General features: G+C 42.9%; 1 protein-coding gene across 3 annotated transcripts in view; it reads left to right on the top strand.

The window, feature by feature from the left end:
• The window catches only part of abr (ABR activator of RhoGEF and GTPase), a 111,523-nt gene that overhangs the window by 10,410 nt on the left and 80,715 nt on the right, over positions 1-20,398 (top strand). The window contains exon 1 of one of the 3 annotated variants that reach the window (XM_084029779.1): positions 6,826-6,981. The exons of the other annotated variants lie outside the window; for them this stretch is intronic. Coding sequence (XP_083885905.1) covers positions 6,921-6,981 — 61 coding nt within the window. The 5' untranslated portion in view covers positions 6,826-6,920. Of the gene's footprint in view, positions 1-6,825; positions 6,982-20,398 lie in introns of those variants that run through there. 3 annotated transcript variants of the gene reach the window in all.

The raw sequence follows: 20,398 nt of genomic DNA on the forward strand, positions 1-20,398 counted from the left end.
ATGATGAGCAAACGGCATAAATAACACATGAGACGCTTTATAGTGTGTTTGCACGCGTGTGTGTCTTTGTGTGTCTGTGTGTGTGTGTGTTGGTGGCCAGTTCTCCTTATCTAGTGTCTGTCCAATCACAGCATGATTCAGATGATTTCCACATTGACCTCAATAGATCAAAGGGAATTCAGCTGGCATGGGATGAATACTCTCTCTCTCTCTCCCTCTCTCTCTCTCTCTCTCTCTCTCTCCCCCCTCCTTCATATTCACATACACACTCTCTCTCTCTTTCATATACACCAACACACACTCTCTCTCTCTCTCTCTCTCTCTCTCTCTCTCTCTCTCTCTCTCTCTCTCTCTCTCTCTCTCTCTCTCTCCCCTTCATATTCACATACACTCTCTCTCTCTCTCTCTCTCTCTCTCTCTCCCCTTCATATTCACATACACTCTCTCTCTCTCTCTCTCTCTCCCCTTCATATTCACATACACTCTCTCTCTCTCTCTCTCTCTCCCCTTCATATTCACATACACTCTCTCTCTCTCTCTCTCTCTCTCTCTCTCTCTCTCTCTCTGTCTCTCCTTCATATTCACATACACACTCCCTCTCTTTCATCTCTCTCTCTCTCTCTCTCTCTCTCTCTCTCTCTCTCTGTCTCTCTCTCTCTCTCTCTCCCCTTCATATTCACATACACACTCTCTCTCTCTCTCTCTCACTCCTCGATCTCTTTGTCCCCTCTTCAGTCTCTCTCCTTGACACAAACAGGCACAGGATTGTATTTAAGGAAGCTCTATCTTATCATAAATCAGAGGCTGGTTTAATATAGAAACAGCAGACACACACAGATATGTCAGAGTGGTCGGCCAGACAGGTCAGCTCCACGTAATTGGCCGGTGAAGGAATGGGGGGCGGGGGATTCAGGGCAAATGAGGTGATAGGGGAACTTGACAGCCAGAGCACATACTGTGATGTGCCATGCACACACACACAACCACACATAATGGCGAGAGGGCAAAAGTCATGAAGTGTTATCAATTAAAGACAAATATTCTTATTCTAAAAACATACAAAAACACACAGAGAAGAGGAAGATGTATTGGGAAGTGTTGGATGAATGAGTCTTGGTGCATTTTCACCGTGATGAAACCGATAATTGATGTTGAAAGAATCCAGTGATTATGACAAACACGGCTGACAGACAAATAAAAACAAACCCCATGGGGCTTATCACACCATTTCACTTAAAGATAAAATAGAAACGACAATAACAAACAATGGGAAAAAAACGCCCCAGATGATTTCAGGCATTCCCATTTAACAAGCAGACGCTCATCACAAGTGCACTCTGGGCTTTTTAATAATGCATAGTCATTGCTCATTCCTGCTGCCATCTTCCCCCCAACCCCCAAAACAAAGGGATGAGTCTAAAAAACATATAGCTAGAGAATATATCGTCTTCCTTCTCCAGTCCATACTTTGGAGAGTTTCTCAAACGGACACATACATCGTTAGAAAGGATAATTAACTTTGTGTTGGCATTTGCCTCTGTGTTAACATTATGAGTTAAATGTTAGCAGTGATCTTGTACATCAACTATGCTATTTGCTATTTGAAATATTTGTCAAGTTTTAATTCTTTATTACAAAGATATTACGCTGGTATGAGATTTAAGAGGAAATTATTACTGTGAAATTTTGGACAGACATTCACCGGATGAATTATAATAATATGTTGTATCTTTAAGTGTCAAATAGTGGTTAAATACACAGAGCCCCTGGCATGTATGTGTGTATGTATGTCTCTCTCTCTCACTTTCTCTCTCGCTGCAGTTTACTTTATCCTCATCTAGTTAGTGTAGTGGCAAAAGCAGGGGCGAGGAAGGGGCAGAATGGCACACATACCACCTGCCCCCCTCTGTGTTGCTGCCCCGCCCCTAAGAGTGAGCTGGTGACTGGAAAATCAGTGCTATCAACAGACCCCCCCCCCCCCCCAATCCCCCTCCAGGCCTGGGGTTAGGGTCGAAATATGGAAGAAGAGTAAGAGGGGTGGGGCAGGGGTATCTGGGTAGAACAGAGAGGATGGCGGGGTGGCAGTCTGATTGGCTGGTGGGCCAATTACACACACACACACACACACACACACACACACACACACACACACGCACACAAAATGCTCATACTGGTTTTCGTCTGTTTACTGTAGATGTTAATGGCGACTAGAGGTCAGTTGTCATAAAGTGTTAACAATTAAACTCATGTACAAATATTGTTATTCTAATAACAAACACAGACATCGGAGTAGACGAAGAAATAATGGAAGAATCAAATAATTAATTTTTGGATAAATTACTTTATTAGTTTAGTGATAAAACTTAAAATTAATGGAGAAAAAAATAGTGATCATAAAATACATAGAGGACAGACCAGTCACTTATTTGTGCAGTTGAGAGAAACACACACACTCTTACTCAAACCGGCCTGGTGCTGACCACCATCTCCCTCCAGACTGTGACAGGAAATCTTTACCTATTAAAGTTTCAAGTTAAGAGCATGTAACAGTCTTGCTTAAATAAATGACTGTTTTTGTTTCCAACACAGCGTTGGATCAGTCTGCAGCCAGTTCATGGAAGCTTTTACATTTCCTTTCCCAAACAGTCTGTCTGTCCCCATCAGGCTTTGTTCTGATCAACCCACATTTTATTAGAAATGCTCAATCGGTGTGATCAGATTACATTTTCATATAAGCAAAAAAATATGATTAATGTTCTGTTTCACTCATATTGTGTGTAGATTGTTTCATTCTGTAAACACAAGCTCTAAGTCCATGATGGTTTAAAGTTGTTTTTTAGATGCATAGAGGCTTATTAATGTGGCTTATTGAACATGTATGTTCTCTAGTGGAAACGGGGGAGTGAATAATCAGATTTCCTGTGGGAATATGTGGTGCAGAGAGGACCTCTAAATCCCATTTGACTTTGTGAAGCCTAAATATGCCCGTGAGCATCTTACAGTACAGTAGGTTGCTCACAGTGGGATTACATGCACGATCAAAGGGAGGGATGGATTTTAGTCTGTTTTTTTGTGTTGTAATCCATATTTCTTGCCACAGTGACAAATGATGTATCGTCTCTCTTTGCAAATATCTATACGAGTTTATTTTAGACTGGTGAACCGACACAATGCACTGCCTTTTCCTTGGAAAACCAGTGTCGATGTGGAGACATTTAAAATTATGATAGCCTGAAGTCGAGATCGTATCCATCCATTCAATCCATCTGCTCAGCCTTAATACCAACACACAGAAACACACACACACACACACACACACACACACACACACACACACACACACACACACACACACACACACACTCATTCACTCACTTTATGGAGTGTTGCTGAATGTTGACCTTTATGGAGAATGAAGCGTTGCTGATGTGTTAAGCTTTGTTGTTGCTGATACAAAGAGCCGGACTGCTCCCCCAACATCTGCACCTAGACACATACTTCACCTGCTCTCTCCTGAACCAGCGGTGCAAGCTGGTTGTGTGTGTGTATGTGTGTGTGTGTGTGCGTATGTGCGTGCGTGTATAAACAACAGGGTGTAGAGACGGTTGGTAATGGGCCCTTTTACTACACAGCTTAACTGCCGATTAATATTTGATAAATGTAAGTTTGTGATGCTCGAGGAAGACTACCATGCAGCTTGGTGTGTGTGTGTGTGTGTGTGTGTGTGTGTGTGTGTGTGTGTGTGTGTGTGTGTGTGTGTGTGTGTGTGTGTGTGTGTGTGTGTGTGTGTGTGTGTGTGTGTGGTGTGTGTGGTGTGTGTGGTGTGTGTGGTGTGTGTGGTGTGTGTGTGTGTGTGTGTGTGTGTGTGTGCGCGCGTGTGTTGTGAGAACATGAAACGTGTGTGTTTTCTTTGTTTGGCTCTGTCCTGTGACTGATGAGACGTTTACGTGGGGGAGGTGGGCAGCCCCAAACCTCAGAAGACAGGTACACATGCACACACACACACACACACACCTACCAATACCTCTAACTGTGTGTGTGTGTGTGTGTGTGTGTGTGTGTGTGTGTGTGTGTGTGTGTGTGTGTGTGTGTGTGTGTGTGTGTGTGAGACGCACTATTGTCCCAGATTAAAGACAAAGGATGTGTCAGGCTGTACAGTAGATGAATCTATTTTTGATGAAGTGCCACTCATCAACCCTACGTTATTCTTCGCCTGCTTGGCTTTCCCTTGACCTGAACCTGTGCGTGTGTGCGTGTGTGTGCGTGTGCGTGTGTGCGTGCGTGTGTGTGTGTGTGTGTGTGTTCTCTTTTTAACCTTATGTGTGTGCATGCTTTTGTCATGCCAGTGTGGCTTTTTTCCATAATGCCACATTTATATTCATTAATAATAACCCTGACATACATTAACACATTAAATGCCTTGACACACACATATATGACCTCTAGCTAGACGAGCTCTGGGGGCGCCCTGTCGTTGAATGCATGTGTGTTTCCTCCAGCTGGCACATAAGAGATGTGTAGCCAGACAAAGAGCGGGGCTCGGGCCCGGTGCTCTGCCTGCTGAGGGTGCAGGAGGAGGGGGTAGTGCCTCCTGTCAGCCTTTGTGTCCTAATTGAAGTTTTTCTGCCTCTCAACCCTCTCGTCTTTCCTCCCCCATGCTGGTTTGAAGAGGATGAAGGGGGGAGGAGTGGACCAGACAGGGTTTCATATCAGGCTTTGTTGCCGCTGGCACGATGCTCGTCTCTAATTTCTCTCCTCTGTCACACATGCGTTCATAAACAGAGCCGGTTGTGTCTGATGAAAAGAGAGGGCGCTGTGTGGCGATGCTGTCAGCTCTGTCTCTGGGACGCAACAGGAGAGCTAATGTGCTACACAAGCTAACGAGCCCATTAAACTCTGACAGAGAGATCATTTGAAAATCAATACAGCCAACGATGTAATTCTTGTTTAATGACAGAATATTGTTTTCTTTGCTTTCGTGACTTGGTGAACGCTGTAGGCTACTGTAACCATATCTCTGCATGTCTGTATCATTGTTTGTACCAAGCAATATCAAAAATATTTATTTCTATTTTATTTTTCTACTTATTTTTAGAAGTAAAAATTCAGCTACATGTTAGCTGTCGGTATGTTTTCCATTTAACCAGTACATTTGTTATTGTATAGAGAGGCTAAGTCCCACCATGGGACCTCATCTGTACGACAGTCAAATAGATTATTAATTGTGGCCTGAATTACACATGATGTTCGTCAATTTAAAATATAATTTTATACATAACAAAAGTCACACAAAAGTTGCATAAGTGACGTCTCTCTCTAAAGCGATGATGCCTGTGTGTTTCATACCTGATGTACTTACACTAACAGGTCTGGCTCAATTTTTTGCTTCCCGGCTAAAAAGGCTCGCTGGATAAAACACATTAGATAACGTTACATTTGAGATGGAACATAGCTCAGTTCGTAGCTAGCTAGCTAGCATGCCAAGCAAACATCGGTTTCACACAAAATTAAATGACACAGCGACAAACTAACCACAGTGTGTGACGTTCTTGACTTTCAAAATGATATTTTAACGTGACAAACATCGTACGTGTAATTAATAGCACAGTCAAATGGGATTGAAAAATGATTTGTCTCTTGTTGTTGTAGTACCGTACATATTATTTTTGATATATGTTAATACTGTATCAGCTCTGTCCAACCACCTTTCCTCAGATGACACACACACACACACACACACACACACACACACACACACACACACACACACACACACACACACACACACACACACACACACACAGGGAGGGGGGGGGGGGTGTTAAGCCTACGGGAACAGCAGCTTAAAACGCGATGACATCTGAAACAGCTTAATGACTGACTTGTGTGTGCAGCAGTCCAGCTGCAGTGATCTTGAGCTGCATCATGTTAAAACCAGGTAACCAAATCTCTCTGTGGATTAGTTCCTCCTAATCTGTCTACATGTACAGCATGTTGAATACATTTAAACATTTTTTATTTAAATGATGCTTTTCAGATGTCATTTTCCCACGTTAGGACTAAACTGGACTGTAAATCCGGTGCCTCATCCCCTTCCACCTGGAATGATGCACAAAAGGACTAGAAATTAAAAAATTGTGCTCCTGCTCGTTCCAATGTATTCCTTTTTCTTAATGGTTGTGAAGCATCGTTGTTTTTGCCTGTTTATTTTTTTCTAATTTGCGTACAGCATGTTCATGCTTCCTTCAGTTAATCTGGGTTCATAGAAAAACCAAAAGAGAAGACAGGAAGTGGCTTGAGACAAATATCTGAAAGAGTCAGGTTCTTTTAAAGATCCCTTGCAAGAGGTGAAGCAATTAAGTTTGAACTACATGAGCTGCTCACCTAAAGGAGAACGACACCGTGAACCTAACTCTGGATTTGGCATCATTTGAGGAGAGAAGAGCAGAGAGACGGATAATTCACGTTTGACACAACCTCATTGGGACACAGTCATCCTGCATCGCTGCGAGGAGAGAGAGAGAGAGACGGAGGCTGCTGAGCCATTCACGCAGAATCAAGAGAGAGAGGAGGGGTGGATGGGAGTGAGCGAGCGAGCCAAAGAGAGAGAGAGAGGGAGTGCTTCTCCCTTCCCCTAGCAACGGTGCGCGGTGGTCGTCTCCAGCCTGTTGTTTAATCTCTCTCTCACCACTCACCCACACACTGCTGCTCCGGCTCGCTCCCTCGCTCGCTCGTCTGCCTGTTGGACCCCGGGGTGCCGTGCTGACATTCTTCCCAAATGATTCTTTTTGCTTCTCCCTGCGAGATGAAGGCAGTTTGTCAAGGATAAGGAAGAGAGAAGAGGCGACGCGAAAGGCAGCAACAGAAGAGGACGGAAGAAATAGGAAAAGAAGCAGAGAGACAGGGAGAGAAAAGGAAGGATGGAGCCCCCCAGTGCTCGTGGCCTGCCTCGGCTCTCTTGGATCGACACCCTCTACAGCAGTACGTATCCCTGCCTCCATCTACTTACTCCTCTCCGCACATCGCTTCCCATTTATGTTTGCACTGCCATTTTACCCAGCACCCCCTCCTCCTCCAGCTCATGGGCTGCCTGTTCGCCTCATAAGCAGAGCTGCGTTCACAAAGAGAACACTTTGCATTTTCTCAGGACTTTCAGTAAGCCTGCATCACTGTGGCTGTAACAAGATGGTCAAACCCCACCACCACCACCACCACCACCACTTCCCCACTCCCTCAACTACTTCTATTGCCTATTGCGTAGCTCGCATAGCAACTTGTCTCTGCTGTTGTGGGGCTTTTTGCTGGCTTGTAGGCTCAGAAGCAGTGAAAAGCCTGGAGGAATCTAGTGTGGGAGAGTGTGAGTCATGCTTACAACCTGGAGGTAGAACTTTATGTTCGAACCATATCGAGGACACAAGCTGTCTGATGTTGAATTTTTAATCCGCTCTTTATTGGGGTCTTCATGCTGTACTAGACACAGTCTGACATGTCGTACTGTACACTGGGTCACTGTGGTGCTGTTTTCAGGTCAGGTGTTAGCAGCGCTTTCAGGTTAACTCTTCCTCCAAAATTTGCCAGACTTAATTTATTTAATTTTTTTGCTGAATGTACCTGCAACTTTTCAGATAAAAGGAATATTTGAATAAGGACGGACCAGAACATGAACAAAGGTTTTTTAATTCAGAGCAGTGAGTGTGACCACTTTGCAGCGATGACACACATCCCACCAGGCGCAGCTGTTTGTGTTTGCTGCTGAGATGCCGTGTTTGTGTTGGCAGTTTTGGGCACATGACACAGCCTTTTGGGATTAGCTCTGCTGTGTCACCATTGTTACCAAGCCTTAATCTGCAGGGAGGGAGTGAATAGGAGAGGAAGAGGGGGACGGGCTGGTGGTGTTTGGGATTTTAGTGATACAGAAACAGAAAGAAAGAAACCCGGAGTACAAGCGTGTTGTTGGAAGTGTATCGGGTGGGCAGCGGTTACTCTACTTCTCTAAGACACTGAAGGCAGCTTCACAGGAGAGATAATGGAATTATCACACTGCTCACCTAATCAGCAGAAGCGTATGGTTTTGTAACATTGTTGCTAGGGATTAGTCTTTTTGTCGAACGAGGTGTGATAATAAATAATTGCAAGATAAACACGTGTTGTTGTGGTGTGACAATTGAGCTGCCGATATGTGGTACAGTGGTGATAAACTGTTTTAGAAAGAGTTTAAAGGAATGGTTTGGACTGTTTGGGGACATATAATAATTTGCTTTCTTGCAAAGAGTTGGATGAGGAAAGTGATTTTAGTGCAAATAGAGCTGGAGATTGGCCTTAGCTTAGCATGAAGAAAACCTTCATGCTTTTAGGTTGTAGGTGGTGCTAGCTTGACTTCCTCATGGGTAATGTGACCCCCCTATTGCAGGTTGTAACGGTCCGTTGGGGTCTCCCATCTTTATGCTAAGCTAAAGTGAGCGCCTGCTAGCGCTGGCTTTATGTTTAACTCATAGAAATGAGTCGTTTGTTATCATCCATTTCTCAGCAAGAAACTGAAATAGTGTATTTCCCCAAGTTCCTGTAAAGTGTCACAGCATTTTATGGCTTACAATGTTGGCCTTTTCATCAATGACCATTATTTTCCAGTTACTGTGAATACATTATGAATAGCACTGCGTGCTCGCCATGTTTCAAAAATGGATCAGGTCAGTGTGACTGTATGCTAATGAGTTCTTATCACCAGGGACTGAATTGCTGAGACCAGAAAGAGAATACATTTTACCTTAAATCAAATGTACACTGTATAGTGAGCTCACTTTGAGACACTTCTCTGGTCCTTTCTCTGGCAGCTAATGGATCATCCTTAATTAAAACTGACATATTTTTGTTATAATAAATAAATATTGTTAGCTAATTTGTTGTAATTGAAATTCCCCCGGTCAGCAGTGATGCTGCGTATGTCAAGGGCTTAGACTGTGAAAGGTACCACATTTTCTGTGTTGTGATGCTTTGCTCTGCTCACATTAAATATATTATTTTCACGCTGCCATTAATGGATTTGTCTCGGTTGGACTGCTCTATCTATTCTCGTCTGTCATTTTTCCTTCAGCCCAATGCATGATGGTATATAATGCTCGGTTAGCGACCACCAGTTGTTCACTACTTTATGTGAGTCGACGATATAGAGTATAATAATTCTTACGGACAGCACAACAACAAGGCAAACTCACCATTAGTGAGTGACTTCACACTGAGCCCTAACGTGCTTTAACATACTTGAAATTCAGTGGCTGGATGTGTACAAGAGGAGAAGGACTATTAACATTACAACAGCCTCAATCCAGCCCCGAGCTCTTCTGTGAGAAAAGGGCACAATCCCTTTATGCACCTGTCATTTCATCATCTTTTCCTTTCCCAGCATCCTTCAGTGTTTACTTTGTGTGCCTGTGTGTGGGGATTGGGTAAATAAATTGGTATGTCAAGGGCTGCTGAAGTGACCCCCTCCCTCCACTCAGGGGAATAAAAATACACCACCACTTTTGTGAGCTTTTTGAGGGCTACTTTAACAGCAGTCCACTCCCTCAGTACCACAACACTGACCCTGAATTCACCAGCTCGCAGGCTGTATAACACATCAGCACACAACAGACCGGTCGCGCCCTGCCTACAGCGTCATCGCGCGTAAAGTCGTGGATTACCAAACACAATGCAGTAATTGCATCCTTTCTCTTTCCGCCAATGAAACTGTGTTAATGGCTCAATGTTAAGCAGTGACCACACATCCTCCGCTGGCTGAGTAAAGTGGGGGCGTGGACGCTGAAACCCACAGCTGCCTTGTTCCCCAAGAGACTGAAGTGTTTCACTTGAGCTCCAGCTGATCAAGATAACATTTCCTTGCAACTTTTCTCTTCCACTGTATCTACTGTTTGTTGTACAGACGTGGGTTTCAAATGTCACGAAAACACACGTGCATACAAATCGCAGACATGTTAAAAAAAAGAAAATAAACAGATGTACATGCTTCAGTTAAGGTGCAGAGCTGCATGCAGAACCACACTCCCAAACAAGACCGCTGGCCCAGACCTCTCATCACTCATCCTCTGCCCCATTTGTCCAGTCAGCAGCATAAGTGGTAGACTCCCAGGCGGCTATTAGTGTTTTTGTGTGTATGTGTGTGTGTATGTCAGTTACAAATACTTCAAAACCCTCTTATTTTCCCTCCCATCCTCTGATTTTCCACCTTTTTTTGTCTTTCTGTGTCTTTGTTCAAGTAGTTCATCATTATTTAATGGTGTTTCTCTCTCTCACACGTCGGTTTTATTACATTCTGCAGTGTAAAAGGGTTCTCTTTTTTTTTCTAACCCATGATCTGATTTTCGAAGCATCTTGATGGTGTCATTGGATTCCATTTTCAGTCTCTAACCAGTTCATCGGTTAGCCCTGTATTGTGTATCACATTGGTTGGTGGATTTCTTTGTTGCTTCACTGGTCTGTGTACATTGAAAGATAAAAACAGTTGATTTGCATCCTTCAGTGATTTTTTTGGGGGGGGGGGGGAATGTTTAGTTTGCACCAAATTTATATATATATTATGTTGACATGTTGGTCCAATTTTTTTATATCAGATATGAAAAAGACTCCTCTTTCTGTTTATTCGAACAACAACATTGGAAAGAGAACTAATAGTTAATTTTGGTACAGGTTTTTATTTATTCATATATTATTCATATATTTATTTCCTAATTTTAAGACATTGAATATGGAGCAGCAGCACACTGGCAGCTTCAGTCGAAAACATCAGAATCAGCATTGCAAAACCACATGAATTTTAGCACTTTTTTACCCTAGTATGTACTGGGTCTCAGAGAATCTGTGAGCTTTCAAGGGCACGTTTGCCTCCAAGCCCATCATTTCCGTGCCTAAGCTGCAGTGCCGATGCCACCTCCACGGCCAGAGTGGCAGACTGACTCTGACTTCTGACTCTGGCAGTTTGCCCGGGAACCCTCAGAGAATTAGCCAGCCTCCTCTCTGGCTTGCTTCAGTGCCACGTGACGCTAAAGCAACATCAAAGGAAATCCAGATTATGTAAGCGGGAGAATATGGGCATTTTGGCATAGCAGAGCCAAGGTGGCACGTGCACAGAGACACGGGCGTGGAAGTCGAAACGATTTTCCCTAATCCGAGGCACAGCGGCGAAGCTTGAATATATGTGCAGCTCTGAGAGAGCATTAAAGAAAAACAATATGTCATCATTACTGTACATCCCATCGGTGTGTTGTGTTAAAATAACTCCCCATTTAGCAGTTTGTAAAGGGTTAATATGTGCTGTATAATCCCTACTTTCTTCACTGCACTGCAGATACTAATATGGAACAACATGTTTCTGTTGAAGTAATCTGCTGTCTGTCCCGGTGCCATCCAACTTTAATCATAAACTGTAGAAAAACATGAATGTAGTGTTGATGACTCATAGGTCTCAGAAAATCCAGATTTGGGCAGCTGAGAGGATCCTGTTTGGAGGTTTGGACAAACCAGCCGTAACCACCATGGCTAAATGTTGAAGTGTAATCAAACGACATGCTTCCAAACAAATGCCTCTGTCGTAAAGAACACTCTTTTAAGTCATTACACAGACACACAAAAGACATGTCATTAACGATTAAAACCTTCTCCTTCTTCTTCTTGTGAATAAAGTCAATTTGATTGCTTCATTATGAGACAGAATCGAGTCCAGCACTCATCAATGGCTGTTAGTGCTGAAGTACAGACTTAGATCTTATTTAATGTGACACTTGGGACTTTAAACTCCTTGATAAAAAGATTAAGTGTGTGCAGAGTGAATTGCATCACTGGATATGACACAGATACTGACACTTGGTTATGCCACACTGGTGGCTGGTTTCCCTGGCTGTCAGCTGCTCTGGTTTCCCCCTCTGTAACTGTGATGGATGGAGCCAACCTCACCGCTGGCTAGCTGCTCCCGGCTGACTTCAGGCCAGTCCCGGTTTTGTCTTTAAGTGTTTAATGTTAGTTATTTGGCTGTCACGTGGCCTGCTTCAGCAAACGGGCACTGCCGAGTGATTCTGGATGGCTTCCCAGCAGCGTGTCGTAGGGGAGTTTAATACAAATACGTCTCATTCATCACACCGTCCAACATCACCCACCTCTCTCCCTCTCGGTCTCTCTCTCTGTTTGAATAGCCAATGGCTCGACCCTCTTCTCCGGGCGAAAGGCGTCCTGATCAAACGGATCTGAGCGTGTTTCCAAACATGTCATTTGTGGCTTGACCACAGAAAAGAACAACACAAGGCTAGCCGAAAGGCTCACTTAAACCTCTGGTTCTTATTTCTGTGGATTGAGCAGATATTATTGAAATAAAATAAGGAAGTAGGAGTGACAAAGGCGATGATTAAGTTGGTTGTTCGGAAAACGTGCCTAAAGCGAACAAACGGTTATCTGGAATCAAACCCTGACTCTTCAGTTGCTAAATGCAGAAGCATGCCATTCTAATCAATCAACTGCTTTTAGCACTGCTGCTTCCGCCACATTGTGCCATACTTACTATAAAATAGGCACAATGGCTTTTATAGGAATTAAATTGTGTGTTGTGTAATTTATTCCGTCCTGTATGTCAAGTCTTGAATCATTGTCTTCCCTCTGTAAGAGCTCCTCCATTATGCTGATCAATAGATGAAGCTGTTCCTTACTTCACTGCACTGTAGCTATAGAAACGGACATTTAAATCTGTTCTCACGCACACATACTGTCAGCCTGCAGCAGCTTTGTTATGTAATACCGTCATCTCTATTGCCTCTTCGATACGATGCTCCTCTGTTTTTGTGTTCAAGCATCTTTCTCCCATTGGGCCCAGCGAGGGGCTCACGCTTATGTAATCGGCTTCGTGTTCACCTCTCCGAAAGAGCCAGGAAACATGAAGGGAGAACCAAATGCTCAGCGCTTTCTGTGTTTAACACAGAGAGAGAACAATTTAACTGATGCTCTTACCATCAGTAAAAGCCCACGTATGAAAAGATAGCACCCTTTTAAAATATTAAATTCAACACTGCACCATAGATATTATTTTCGCTATATGAAAAAACCAGACTGTTTATAAGAAGGCGATGTTGTCACAGTGACGTCCCCCATTGGTTTGTACGGTTATACGGTTTTGAAGCCTCGAGTTCACCATTTCGGTCGTAGACATCTTGGAATTTTTGCTACCAGTGAAGGAAGTGACCATATTTGGACACAAGCGGCAGAGCGGCTTCCCCATTAGCAACCATACTGGATCTGGCTCCATCTGGCTTCTGGTGAGAAACTGCTAACAAAGTTAGCTTCATAATTCAACGTCAACTATAAGTTTTGGAGTAATCTTAGTTGATAAGTGCATTGTTCGTGTGTTATCGACGATGGCGAGGCCGTGGTAGCGAATCACAAGGTAGCCACGTCCTAAATTGAAACTGTGTTGTTTCACAGCTATTACTTTGTACACTTCATTCACATAATTTGCACTTTCAATTCAAATACTCATCACAGCCACATCTGGGCCAATTCATTCATACAACTTGATTCAGTATGTGCAGGTATCTCGTTGTTACCCAACAGCAGTCATACATTAATGTCTTGTACATGCATACATACCTGTGGGGATCTAACTAAAACAATACATGTCAGTATTTCCAATATGTATTTGGTAGGTACAGGTATTTATTGTGGAAGCTCATGCAGTTACACGCATCCGTGCAGTAGTAGTGGAGGAGCAGCACCATTTAAATGGTTCATTTCTCATCGCTCCAAGTGAGTGAGTCCAGCTGAAGGAAGTGAAGTGAAGGAGAGATTTAGCACTTAGTCTTAACACTAAACTTGTTCTCGGTGCCACGGCCGCCTGGGTTCGTTCAGTGACAGCCTTGTGAATAATAGATGAAGCTTTTGGCTCAGTTGAGTATGTTGTTGTGGCTCTTTCACACACCAGAGTTAAGCCAGAAGAATTCATGTATCACTGAGGGTGAAGGATTTTCTGACCATTTTATAGTAACAATGATGAACTGCTAGTCATTTTTCTGACCCTATTGCAACTATTGACATTACAAACGTGTCATTCATCCTGCTACATTTTTACCATGGATGGGAATGAAAGAAAAGAGAAAATTATAATAATGCCAATGAGCTAATGTTGATTTATTTATTTAAAACCAGGGCTGTACCAAATAGTTCCAAGCTTCAAAATGATATTCATAGTGCTGATATTGAAATTCTAAATCAACATTCATGTGCTTTCTTGCGTGTCTATTCATTATGTTTGAACCTGATATTTGTGCACAGTTGCAGATAAAGATCAGGCTACACTGATAGTCCTAGTAGGCCAGTAGAATTAGATTCCTGTGGTTGTGGTTGTTACAGTGGTTAAAAAGCTGTTTGCTCTCCCTTTTGCTGGACACAAAGGGAGAAATGCAGCTGTGTTAATGTCCAGCATCAATCCTACAGCACTATGAGTTACATTTTATATAACGACAAGCTGCAAAGTATTAATTAGTTGTCAACAATTACATGAATCTCCAACTATTTTGATAATTCTTTGATTATTTTGTTTGACAAAAAAAGGTCAATTTTGTGATTCCATCTTATTCAATGTGAATATTTGCTGGTTTCTCGATTCCTCTATGACGGTCAACTGATATCTTTGAGTTGTGGATGAAACGAGACCGACGATGTCCTCTTGGGCTTTGGAAAAAAAACAAACACCATTTTTCACCACATTCTGACATTTTATAGGCCAAGCAACTAATCAACTATTCAAGAACACAATCAAAAGATGAATTGACCATGAAAATAATTGTTAATTTCAGCGCTAAACCCCAATAACACATTTTCTTTTTTATTTTGGATGATGCCATCTGAAAATATGACAACAGACATTCAAAGTTTCATTTGAAAGGCTCAAGAGGAGCTTCAAAAGGTAAAAGCGACATTCAGGACAGCCCTTCTTATAACTGTAAAGTAGGAGTTTATGTCCAAAATCTCAATTTGTCTTTCCATAATAATTTGACAATAGAATATCTAGCTGATCTTAAGTGTTTACAAAACCTGCCCTCGGCATAAATATGCTTCCTATCTTTCTCAACAACAACCCAACTAGCTGATACGCTAGCTGGATGAAAATGAGCCGATGTGATTTGCTTGATCTTTTACCTCGTCAACAACACTCCAAAGTGTTGAACATATTCTAAACTAAAGACTGTACATCTTTTTGGTCAAAATTTGTTTGTTCGTTATTTTTCTATTTTATCATATTATTGTTATTTATTCTTTTTTCTGTTACTTAAGGAAAACTGTTAAGGACTGAACTCAATTGTTCCAACTACAATTGTTTTTTCAAGTATGACATGATACAACAGCTCATGAGGAAGCCATTTTTTTAGTGAATATACACCGTACAGACAAGTACAGTAAACTGACGGACACCACAGTCAGAGTGGGCTAACCAGACAAGACACTAGTTTATTTAAACAGCGGCTTGTGTTTGCTTTAATAACTGTGCAGCCAGGGTTGTGCATAGAAATAAAGGAATTATGGTGTCATAACCAGCGAGAATACCTGAAACCAGCGTTAGCTAGACTCTCCTGTCGAAGCCAGATATATTACCGTCTTCATGTGGATGAATCTCTGGAAATCCTTTGTTGGGCTTGATGTTAGAGGGTGTGTCATATGTCTGAGTGTGTTTGTGTTCAGTGAGTCTGTGGGGACCTTTCTCATGTCCTCAGGGGCTGGAGCAGTGCGTGCGTGCGTGCGTGCGTGTGTGTGTGTTACCATGGACAGCAGTCATCCTGTGGGGCTATGGTAACCACCAACCCTCTTCTTCTTCTGCCACCCATGCCCCCTTCCCCTCAGCCAATCGGCGCAGAGTAACACCACCGTTCCCGGCCAATGGTGCGGCTGGCGTGTTTACGTGCTCCGGAAGGCAGCGGCCACGATTAAGCATTCAGGGTTGTCGAGCGGAAGAGAGGAGGGAAAGAAGAGGGGAGGAGAGGGGGAGACAGGAAAGGGAGATCAGGCCATTATGAGTTGAGAGGGCTGATGGATGCACTTGAGCAACAACCAGTCTCCCCGACAGACTCAGGTGAACAAACACATGTAGGTCATACATCACCTCCTCAGGGTTTTTCTTAAATGGGCTTGCTGAATCCCAAGTCATGGACTTCAATCTGGGCTCTATAAATGTTTGGTCAAGTGTTCACAGCCTGTATTAGAAGCTGTCAAACCAGGAATTCATTAACCTGCAGGTAGGCAGCTCTCTCCTGTGTGCTGCATGTGTGTGTGTGCGCTTATACGTGTGTGTGTGTGTGTGTGTGTGTATCATTAAAGATTCATGGTTGGCCTCCTGGTCTCAGTAGGTCATCTCTCTGCTGGGATCAAAATAGTTGTTTGTATTCAGCGTGGTTGTTTTTGACGTGATGGAGATTCTCAGTGAGAGACGGGAGAAAAACCAAATCCAGGCAGATAGAAGGGTTCATACATCTTTGAAGAGATGTCTCATGGACTAACATCGCCAGACCAAATTGAAAATGGCCAAAATGCCTCTGGACGCGATTGGGGGGGAAAAGCTACAGCCAATTAGATCAATGAAATGTGATGAAGCACTGAGTGATAATTTACCATCTTGTTCGCGATATAGAAAGTTTCACATCAGCTGAGGAAACCATGTTGTGAGTTTTCAAACATGTCCCGTTAAGCCGTGATTACTAACTGTCAAGTCTGTCTTCTCCGATATCTGATCAGCCAGACCACATACTGAGGTGGACAGCAAATACCAGAATAAAGAGTGATTTTTATTGTGAAGTATTTATAGGAAATTAATTGCCAGGCAGTAACCTCCGGTTATAAAAAGCCTGATTGCATGGAAGTCTATGAGGAAATGACCCAACTTCTATTATCTCAGCAAACATTGTAAACATGAGTTAAAGATCTCAATCTCTAGTTTAAAGTCTTCATCAATACAGCATGATGTTAATTTAGTAAATGATGGTCCCATTCAGATGGGATGTTGAAGTGAGCCTGTAACCTACATTATAAATGGACTGGTTGAAAACCAGCTAGCAGAGCGATACATGCTTTTGTTTTGTGCTGTAAATGTAATGGCTACTTAATTAAGTTTATTTATTCATATGTTCCCATCCCCTCACTGTTGTTTTCCATGTTAAACTCTCCGTCTACAATATAAATAGGACGCTAGCACCATTACACAGTATGATTGCCATGGCGAGGGCACGCTTTTAAATCACTGGCCACTTTTTATTCACCACTTAACTGTGACCTTTTGTAGACGGATTAAACTCTAAATCAATGGAGTGTTATCCACAAGGTCCTCTGTGTGTGTGTGTGTGTGTGTGTGTGTGTGTGTGTGCTCTCTCTGTTTATCATGCAGGATCCTTTCTTACACTCGTATCTCTTCCATCACTTTTTGCAGTGTGTCATTCAGTAGTCATCTCTCGAGCCATAGGTTTGCATTCACGTACATTAGTGTGTTAACAGGATGAGTGCATGCATTTGAACTATTTGTTTCCTAACAGAATGTAAAGCAAATCCAGTGACTTGAAATTGTCATTCTCAAGCTTTCTGCTGAAACCAGCGGCCCCTGGTTGTAGAAGCAGTACGTGTTTGGCCCCCAGAGGTTTTTATAGCTTGAAAGTTAAAAAGAAGTGCATGCTTATCTGACTTGGTATGGTGCAATCATGTGCAATAGTTTTCACAAAGGTATGGTTGGTATGCACATGCTGATATGGTAGCAGATTTTTGTTTAACATTTCAAAGTGATCGCCATGACGTAATTCAACAGGACACCATGAACACCTTTTCTCTATCAGCCAACCAGTCTCTCTGAAAACCGATCCAGATCCCCCGTAGTCTGCTCAAATGAATTATAAAATGGCCTCGTAACTACTTAGATCCAGCGGAGAGTTTTATGTATTCTCACTTGGAGCGTTACACCCACACACTGCCAGTTATTTTTTATCTTCACGTCTCTTTTTGACTTAATTGGTTTCCAGATGGATTTCTTTTTTTTTTATTATCAAAAACTTTTCCATCAATGTCCTCGCTTTGAGAGGGTCTCCCCTTTTTTTATCTTCTCTTCTCTGCCTTTCATTTCTGAAAACGTTAACGGCGTTCTCGTGATGTGAAACACTCTGCTCTCTTCTATGTGAAACACCTAAAGTGGATCAAACTCATTGCCTCTATTCTGCATCATGTTCTCCTAATTGGGGAGCGCAAAAAAAGATGCTACCGTCGCTGACGGCGTTACCCTGAGGGCCATCGACAGCCGCTTGCATTTTAATAGCTTCGTTCAACGTAGCTTTTTTATTTCAGTGCACGGTTTGATACACGTTTCCATTAGTATGGATGCATTCTGTAGATGCCCACACATCTGCTGTGCTGGTCGTGGGTGCGTGTTGGCGGTGAATGTCGGAGGACTGATTTCCTTCTACCTGCTTAAAAACAGGGAGCAAGGGCGGTGCGAGGTGGGGAGTGGGATATAAAATGTTGCAGATAATTAGTAAGTAGATATTTCTGCCTTTTGGTGCGTCTGCTCTTGAATGTGACCCCTTGTGTTTGTGTGCAGACAGCTTCGGGCCCCCGTGTTCCAACAATGGTGGCCCTAATCTATGGAAGCAGTGGGTTGTATCCAACCAGTCCCAGCCTTGGGGATTCAGGCCAGCTAATTACAATGTATAGTGGCTGGCTGCCGTGGTAACGCCGTTCGATGTGGTTCTGGGGGGGTAACAACAATTCATGCGTGTGGCTCTGCAGTGGAGGCAGCCCTTATCTGTCGCTGCCTACAGGCGTATGGCACGTGAAGATATGCAGCCATGGTCGAGCTGTCATTCATTTCATGTGTAAAGGGACAGTGCTGCCCTTTTTGTCCCACTCTTCTCTGGCAGGGAAGAGCTCTGGGTGTGTGCGCGCACAGGTTGTCGAGTGGATAATGGGCGCACATCTTCATTAGCATCATCTCAATGCGTTTGCAGTGGAACGCATGCACAGCATAAAATATTAAAAGTCTCATCTGTCTGCCCGTGTTAGATGTTTCTTGCTGTTAAGGTTTTGATTTTGGATCAGCAACTCTCCTGTCATCTTCTATCAAAGCAGAAGACTTTGGAGCCCCCCTTCCTTTTTTCCCTCCCTCTCAGTCTGTGCTTGCTTCCGTCTTTCTTTCTTTCTCCCTTCAGTGACTAATATATGGGAGCTTATTGACCTTTTTAAAGCGTGCGCCGACTGTTGCTCTTTGTAAAGGGGTTAAGTCTATTCAAGGAGCCTACACATTATCGCCTGATCAGGCTGGATGAGGGGAAGGGGGAACAAAGACCCCGGTTTAACTGGATGACTCACAGACTGCAGCTCCTCACAGCTCTTGACACCTGTGTAGTCGGAAGCATTTAGCATGTAACAGGGAATTGGTACAAAGTCATGAGGGGGATGTCCTACTTTATTGAAACGAATGGTGCACACACTGAAATTTAATAAATTGGGTCTGAATCACCTGACAGGCCGCTGTTCTCTTTTCTCTTATATAGTAGGTTATATCTATACAATAGAATGAGATTACCCTCAACAAAGAGAATGGATTTCATTAATTCAACAATGATTAAATACCTAAATTTGTATTTTTAAATTGTAAAACTGGATTAGAGATATTTGCTTTCTTTCAATAGAATTCACTCACAGGCCATCGCCCTTGATGTTCTGTTAGTTATCAGTGTGTGTTGAAGATGACATGACGTATTCACACATCTCCATGCTAACCTGTATGTATTGCTCTCCCTACGTGGCTGACACATCCGGCTTTTATGTGAAAGTCATGTAGTTGGCAGTAGTTATTTTAAGAGCATTAGCTTCTGAAAGCTCTCAGCAGCTTGTGTCCAGCTGCTGGCATCATTAGTGTATGCTGTATATACTGTATAACAACAATATTTCAGGGCTGGTGTGTTATTTTGTTTAGATTATTTATGGGACCTTTTAAGGAGGTTGTGTTTGTAAGAAAGTGAGCCTCCTATAAGACTTTTTAACAGCTTCCCCTGTTTGTTTCTCCCTCAAACCTCATTCCATTTTGACTCCGTGGTCCTGCTGATATTTTATTGAATGACTGCTCCGCTTATCTGATGAGTTCCCAGTGTGCCAGTGAACCTCAGTGGTTTAAAGAGAGTCTTACACCAACCCACTATTCCTTTAACACAATGCTTCTCCAACACCACTAATAGCTTCCTTGTCAAACAAAATTCCAATTCCAAGCTCAAACAACTAGATTGAAATCTGTCATCGTGGGGCGAGACCGCTCTCTAAACACCTGCTGTCTGTGTGGCTGTATGTTCAGTCACATGTGTCTGTAGTTGTTTGAATGTGTGCGTGTGTGCATAAGGAGGAA

This window comes from Eutrigla gurnardus (assembly GCF_963514095.1).
Source record: "Eutrigla gurnardus genome assembly, chromosome: 15".
In the NCBI taxonomy this organism is placed as follows: Eukaryota; Metazoa; Chordata; class Actinopteri; order Perciformes; family Triglidae; genus Eutrigla; species Eutrigla gurnardus.